Consider the following 8,242-nt stretch of genomic DNA (forward strand, 5'->3'; position numbering starts at 1 on the left):
TGTAAGTGGCCGGAGATTGCCCAACCAAACACATTCTTCTACAGATGAATGAAAGACCAGAGATATCTTTTGTAAGACACTGTAGTTTGTATTTAATTCATCTTTCTCAGGCCTTAGATTGAGTAGATATATAGAAAACACACAAGGGCTTCTGTTGTGGTTTGGTTAGATCTTCAAGTGCATTTGTTTTAGTTATCTTAATTTTCATTTGATTATTAGGAACATAACTTAGTCTCTTGATAATGATAAATTATATGTGATGATTGATGACATTTCATAATGTATCACCCAAACGAAGAGTAGTAATATCAATAATTTTATCACCATATTATTTGTTTTACAAAATTATGTCATTATGTTTTAGCAGGAGTACTCGCATGTGCACATCCTATAACCAACATAGTCGACACAACCCCCACGTCCATTTTTGTACTTTATTGCACATAGTCTATCACAGCAACTCAGAGGACAAGTGTCAGTGCACATATCAATCGCGCCGACGCACACTTTGTCTGGTAAAAGTGGCGCACATCGTAGGTGCACATGTACATCCCATCCCCACCGTTACATTTGCTTACGCTCAATGGCCCGTGTTTGGCCTTGCATCTTTCGTCGCAATTTTTACAAGGGCCAAGGCTGTTGTCGTCGCATGTATGAGCTCTTATTTGATTGAGAACTGAAACATTATATGCTTTAGTAAACTTAACATTAAAAAAAAGTATGTGTACCATATAGAAAGAACAAGTAAACTAAGAAAATAATAATGAAAATATATATTTAAATTGTGATGAAATATGTGATTGTTTTCGGTAACTATGTTATTTTATTTTTTTTTTTTTACCAAACAATAAAATTAAAAGAGAACTCCACGATTGGTAGCCCAAAGTGGAGGATAGCTGTTTACAAAAGAAGTTTCAGAAGGCAAAGATCTTGAAAAGCGGGCCAGACAGTCAGCTCTGGCATTGGACTCCCGAGAGATCTTGGAAAGGGTGAAGGAAGGGAATGACGATCTGAGCAATGAGAAATCCTCCATCAAATTCGCGAAGGCCGGCCAGTCGTCTGGAGTCTGCACCATCTCGACTAACTCTGCACAATCCGTCTCGTAGGCTTGACAGTCCACCCCAGCCTCCAAGAGAGCCTCCATCGCCCAAATCAGGGCTTGCAGCTCCGCATGAAGGGGCGTAGATCCACGACGAAAACTTCTTGCTCCCAGAAGCAGCGTCGAACCTTCATCATTACAGTACCACCAACCCAGACCCTGAAAAGGATCTGAGCCTTTCCATGAACCGTCTATCTGACAGCATGAGGAAAAGATCCTATCCTCTAAAGGTGGCGTTGGTGCCATGTGTCCTCTCGAAAAAGCTTTGGCCTCCTCCCAAAGTGCTTTATCATTGACCGCCTGACCGAGAATATCATTTGGTTCAGCCTCTATGCCTTGGAATACCTTTTTATTTCTATCTTTCCAAAGAGACCAAATGATCCATGGAAGCTGTAAAGCTATATCCGTGACACCCGACTGGGAAGATGCCCGCCAAAAAATAAAGTCTAAATTCGCATATATTGAGGCATATGGAAAGCGTTGGGGGTCCAAAGATACCGGAGTCAACTCCCAAATCTGTCGCGACCGAGGACACTCAAAAAGCGCGTGATTTATAGTCTCTGCTGTTAAGTCACATCTTTTGCACCGTGTATCACACCGAATACCCCGATGTGCTAACCGTTCTAGAACTGGAAGAGTACCTGAAGCGATCTGCCAGAAAAAGTGTTGGATCTTCGGGGGGACGTCAAGTTCCCAGGATTGAGCCCTTAAAGCCGTACACGTTGGGCCGTATTCAACTTCCGCAATTAATTCCCGAGCGACCCGATACCCGGTCTTCACCGAGTATTTCCCCGACTTAGTAAAATGCCAAACTAGACGATCCGGTCTATTAGTCTTACTGACTGCCATATTCCGTATAAGCTGTATATCCACGGGATCCATGAATTCCTCTAAGATGGGCAGATGCCAATCCTTCGTAATTGGGTTGATTAAATGATTGACCATCAAATTTGGATGCAATAACCTTCCCCGACCATTAGCTGGTCTGGGTCGTACATCTGGTAACCACGGGTCTCGCCAAACCGAAATAGAAACACCCGAACCTACCGTCCACCGCGCACCTTCCTCTACTAAATCTTTAGTTGAATAAATACTCCTCCAGGCAAAGGAGGGATTATATGGTTTTTTTTTGCCATAATAGGATGTTGATTCCTATAATACCGTCCTTTCATGACCCGAGCCATTAAGGAATCCGGATAGTGAATTAATCGCCAATACTGTTTCGCCAGCATGGCATCATTAAATTGTTCGAGAGCCCTAAACCCCAGGCCTCCATCACATTTCTCTTTACACATTTTGTCCCAGGCCAGCCAATGCATTCCTCGAGCCTTATCATTTGACTTCCACCAGAAGGAGGAGATAGCACTCGTTAGTTTAGACGTCAAGTCCTGCGTTAATTTATAGCACGACATAACATGAGTCGGAAGGGCTAAGGCCACGGATTTGATCATGACTTCCTTACCACCTTTGGATAAAAGCTTGGCGGACCAACCATTAACGCGGTCATCCAACCGATCCTTCACATAGCTAAATACTTTAGTTTTCGATCCCTGTAGGTTTTCAGGGATACCCAAGTAAGAACCCATCCCGCCCTCTTGGGAAATACCAATAACTGATTTAAGCTGAGCTCTTATCTCAGGAGGGGCCTTCTTACCAAACATAGTAGAAGACTTCGTCAGATTGACCTCTTGCCCCGAGGCTTTACCATAGTTACCTATTTTGGAGATTACCGTCCGGCATTCAGATTCTTCTGCCTTACAGAAGAAAAGACTATCATCAGCGAACAACAAATGTGATACAGATGGACTATCTCGGGCTATTGAAATTCCCGTCAATTTCTTATCTCGTTCCGCCTTTTTAATGTTTGCTATCAAAACCTCCGTGCAAAGTATGAATAAATACGGTGACAAAGGATCCCCTTGTCGTAAACCCCTCTGGGGAATAATGGACCCCCTCGGCTGCCCATTCATCAGAACCTGATACGTAACAGAAGAAACACACCACATAATCCACGAAATCCATTTCTGGGCGAATCCAAACTTGACCAAAACCGCCTCCAAGAAATCCCACTCCACCCTATCGTAAGCCTTGCTCATATCTGTTTTGAAGGCCAGAAACTCCGACTTGCACCGTCTGTTAGTATTTAGCCCATGAAACATCTCTTGAGCAACCAAGATATTATCCGTGATTAAACGACCAGAAACAAAGGCCGATTGAGTTTCGGAAACCAAGAGGGGCAAAACCCGCCGTAGCCTAAAACACAGAACCTTGGAAATTATTTTATAACTCACATTACAAAGACTGATTGGCCGAAAGTTCGCCATCCGCTGAGGATTGGCAACTTTAGGAATAAGACAAATATTTGTCTCATTCAGGCGAGGATCGAAACATCCCGTCCGAAAAAACTCCCTAACCAACGCCACCAGATCACCTTTCAAAGAAGCCCAGAAACGTTGGAAGAACAAAGCCGTCATTCCATCAGGGCCTGGAGTTTTTTCCGGATGCATCGCAAATAGCGCCTTGCGAACCTCCGCCTCAGAAATATCCCTAGTAAGATCCCTATTAATGTTGTCTGTGACCAGAGGCTTAATTTCCTGCAACACCTCGGAGATACCCCCACCATCCACCTTCTTAAAAAGACCCTCAAAATATTTAGTAGCAATATTCTCCATGCCCGAGGGAGACTCAATCCAAGCATCATCATCTCCAAATAAACCAATAATCCGATTCCTCACACGTCTCTGCTTAGTGGATGCTTGGAAATACTTAGTATTTTTGTCTCCAACTCTTAACCAGAACTTTCGGCTCTTTTGTTGCCAGTAGATTTCCTCGTCACGATATGCCTCTTTTAATTTCCTCTCAATAACCCGAATTTCGTCTGTTGAGATTAAGTCATCCATTTTTGCCTCTTGCAAAGCCTCCTTCAAGGAGGAAATCGTTGAAGGGCCAGAACTGATATTATTCTTTCGCCACCACGAAAGCGAGTTTCTGCAATTCCTTATCTTATCAACAAAACCCGGAATACGAAAATTTTTCGTGCGATTCCAACCTGACTCGACCATAGCTGTTATACCCTCCTTACCCAACCAACGCTTATCAAAGCGGAACTGTCTATGACATCTCCTGGCCGTCTTCAGACAAGTTGCTAAGATTGGGCTGTGATCCGAACCAATCATCTCTAAATAATCTACCCTCGAATTTGGGAAAAACCCTTGCCAATCCTCATTTCCCAGTGCCCGGTCTAACCTACAACGCACCACCTGATTATTACATCGGTTGCCTCTCCAGGATAACTGTTCCCCATAACAAGGAAACTCCAACATCCCACAATGACGGAGCATTGAATTAAAAGAAACAAAAGAGGATGCAGATCTCAAAGCACCACCCTGTTTCTCATGATTTCCAGTTAGTTCATTAAAGTCCCCAATTAAAAACCAAGGATCAATGCGAAATGAGCCAATATCTGTCAATTTCTCCCAAACCTTGTCTCAAGGATCACCATAAATAAAAGACATAAATATCGATTGTTGACCAATAGAAGCTTGTGTATCAATAATACGATCACTATTAAACAGAACTGAAAGTTTTATTTCATCCATATAAAATAAAGCTAAACCACCCCTTGAACCACAGGGATCAACAGTAAACAAATTATTATAGCCAAACTTATTCTTAAATTTTTGTAAATAAGAAAAACATTTCTTTGTTTCTGAAAGAAATAAAATGTCTGGTCGATATTTTCTCCACAAATCCCCCAAGTAATTTTCTGTCAGGTCTGTCCCAATGCCCTGACAGTTCCAGCTTAAGATTTTCACGTTTGAGCCGGTGGTTTCAGGAGCGCCACCATCCCTTTCTTTAGAGGACGACTACCTCCGCCAACAGGAATGCCATCTTTTGTCTTCTGTCCCTGTTTCCCCACCACCACTGGTTTATTGCCCTTACCTGCAGATTTATGAGTTAAGGCTTTAGCTAAGAGACGCTTGCCAGGTGAAGCTAAAGGCAAAATAGGTTTCTTCGGAAGGAGTATTCCTTTCCTGACCGGAGCATTAACCAATTTATCCTTAAAACTAACTGATTTCATAGCAATATTCATAGTACGCAACCCCAAAACTAATGAATCAGAAGCGGATGTACCTTGGCCTTTTGTCCTCCGACTTATCAGCAACATCAAATTCCCCATCCTCCAATAAGTCATCAGTGCTCTCATTAAAGCCTGGATCCTCTAAGTCCTCTTCACCTTTGCTCGAATCATTCTCTCCTGACACCTCCATCGAATTATCCTCTACCCTCATAGTTGTATCATCCCCGCTAACAAGGTGTTGTGACCGTTTCTCCCCTGAGGCCTGCTTAACCTTATACATTGGATTAGGCCACACTGGTCGAATAACTTTCCTGCTTGGCGGCAACCCCATGAAAGAGTCCACTTTAGCCTCTCCTACCAAGCGCGGAACAGAAGGATCATAGCCCATATTCTGACCCGATCCACTACCAAAGTGTCGCATCTTCTAGCCCCAACCTTGCCCTTGAATCCGCTGTTGAGAATGAAAGCCCGCAGAAGAGGACTCACCACCTCGAAACTGAGTTTGTCTCCTCTCACTAGAAATTTCGTTTTGGAAATCCAAAGCACGTTTGACATGTTTCTTTGGTTTCTCCCACCCACTATCATGATGCGGAGGACCCTGCTTCGCCAAATTCTGAGACCTCTGAGCCCCTCTCTTATCCGCATGATCCACTCTCCCTCCAGCAGGCGGACCGGACTTCAACTCAGGACAGACCAAGACATCATGAGTTATCCGGCAACAATGTTTACAAAACCCATACAATTTCTCATACTCGATGGTGACCACCACCTCATCACCTGTATCAAAAGGGACCACCATATGGAAAAGCAACGGATTGAACCCATTCACCGTGACACAGATACTTCCTGATTCCTCATCAAGATCCTTGATCCTCCCGATCTTCCTCCCGATAGCCTCAAGCGTCGCCAACTCCCATAGATGCATAGGGATTCCTCCCACCTTAACCCAAAAACTGATGGCCGATGGATATGTATCAGACACAATGGGTTCCCAGCGAACCAATGAGAGCATCCAGCCATCAAAGTGGTAAGGACCATTGAGTAAAACTCCCTGGAGGTCTTCCTCCTCTTCAAAATTGAACTGGAAAGTTCCCTGTCCCAAATCCGCTCCCACCACCTTATCTTCCAATTTCCATATCTTGGGCAGATTGGCTAACAGAGACTCCATTCTCTGAACCGCCGGATTCATAAGCCTACCAATCAGAGTGAGAGAGAACTGTTCTATTCGCTGAGCCAAGACAGAACCCGAGATCTTCACTACCTCCGTACGAACCATTGCAGACTTGCTTTTGTTAAGAGCTAACTGAGCCATCTCGAACCAGAAACGTGAACTCACTAACAAACGTGGAGATGTCAAGAAGAAAACTATGACAAAACACGACCACCGAAAGGACCCCCAATTGTGAAAGTGCAGGAAGTTATCGTAAAATACTAAAACTCTTGACCAGCTAGATATACACCCACAGACCAAGACAAACATCCGGAGAGAAATCGGGGACACAATCTGAACACCTTCCAAAATTCCACAGAACTGTATCAATCCGAATATTATGAATTGATGAACCCACCCATAACAAGGAAATGAAATCCCGTAGCCAAGTAAAAACGAAATCATAGTCATGATAGCCAATATCTCCTGAGACCACCCTATCAAACCGAAAATCGTGCCATCCCACAGATCCACAAAAGGAAACCTCGATCCCCAACGATCGAATACACAGATCGCATCCGACAGCCAAATCGAAACAGCATCACCTGAGATCCAAATCGCAATGCCCCCCGATACTCCCTGAATCCCCTTAATCAAATCCCATAAAGCCAAAGATCCCCCACGAAGGGCCAGATCAGATCTCAGTCGAACTCGCCAGTTCAGGAACATGAAATGGCCACCAATCCCATCCCTTATTTGGTTACCCCCAAGAACTACCACGAGAACCAAACACGATTCTCTTCCAGAACCACCGTAATCCATTATCGGAACCAAACCCTAGAAATCGCATACAAAATCGCCGACATCGACATCCTATGTTATTTTTATATGGACATCTAATTTATTAAATTTAGATTACAGTTTAGGATTTGAAATTTTTGTTTTGATATATAGAGCATCCATTTTGATAAACTAGTTGTACACATAACAAAATGGTTATAGAAAGAAAAAAATATGCATTTCATTAAATAAAAATTGAAATTCGGAAAATTTTGGAAAAAAAAACTCTAAAAGATATATAATACCTGAGGCAAATATGATAAGTAAGCTAACAAAAAATACAAGTGAGGTTGTCCTCTCCATACTTTCACCTTTTCTAGTTTTCTTCTAAACTTTTTTTTCTATGAGAATTGTATGTTCTTGGGGTAACTAGTTAATCTATATATAAGCAAGCTAAAGACACTCTATTAGATAAAAATAATAATTAAAAGTTGAACATGAGGATAATAAATAACTATCTGCCCATTAATAAGTAAATCATGAATTGTTTCATGTACATAAAATTTTGCTTAATATATTGTTATGGCCAATAAAGTTCATTGTGTTAATAATTTTCTTTTAATAACAATGTTCCTCAAAATTGGTTAATTTGAGTCAATCAATTAAAGTTGTTGACAAAAAAAAAGTTCTTTCAGTTACAAAATCTATATACTATTTGTTAAAAAAAAAGTTATGAAAGAGAACTAGTCACCCATATGTTTATCTTTCCATGAAATCTAAATATCTCAAAATTAATTTTTAAAAATGATCTTATACTATCTTTAGCAAGATTTTATCCAAGATTAACTAATCTTTTTCTATTTACTTATTAGATATTGACCAAAAGAATACCTTTAAAGATGTATTTTCTAAATATTTAAAGATATACATTAAAGTCTGTTTTTGTTGATGTGTCACATGCATATTTTTCTTGTCCTTTCTTTTGTATTTTCTAAATATTTAAAAATATACATTGAAGTTTTAGCAGTTTTCCTTGTCCTTTATTTTGCATTTTTTCTTGGCATTTAATGACTCTACATTTTTGTCCGACATCAGTTAAATGAAAAAAAAATGGATTCAAGCTCGTATATAT

General features: G+C 41.4%; 1 protein-coding gene and 1 pseudogene across 2 annotated transcripts; both read right to left on the reverse strand.

The window, feature by feature from the left end:
* Positions 1-300: 300 nt before the first annotated feature.
* On the reverse strand, positions 301-7,512 carry LOC104771090 (putative defensin-like protein 179; annotated as a pseudogene). The gene is made up of 2 exons (XR_015592623.1): positions 7,416-7,512; positions 301-676 (listed from the first exon to the last, which is right to left on the reverse strand). The product of XR_015592623.1 is annotated as a putative defensin-like protein 179 (transcript).
* LOC147919137 (uncharacterized) lies at positions 4,645-7,419 on the reverse strand. Its single transcript, XM_087504564.1, has 2 exons — positions 5,234-7,419; positions 4,645-5,041 (listed from the first exon to the last, which is right to left on the reverse strand). Exon 1 carries the CDS (start codon positions 7,150-7,152, stop codon positions 5,605-5,607), a length of 1,548 nt encoding a protein of 515 aa, XP_087360690.1. The 5' UTR covers positions 7,153-7,419; the 3' UTR covers positions 4,645-5,041; positions 5,234-5,604.
* Positions 7,513-8,242: the final 730 nt, after the last annotated feature.

This window comes from Camelina sativa, chromosome 20 (genome assembly GCF_030686135.1).
Source record: "Camelina sativa cultivar CO46 ecotype springtype chromosome 20, ASM3068613v1".
NCBI classification, from domain to species: Eukaryota; Viridiplantae; Streptophyta; class Magnoliopsida; order Brassicales; family Brassicaceae; genus Camelina; species Camelina sativa.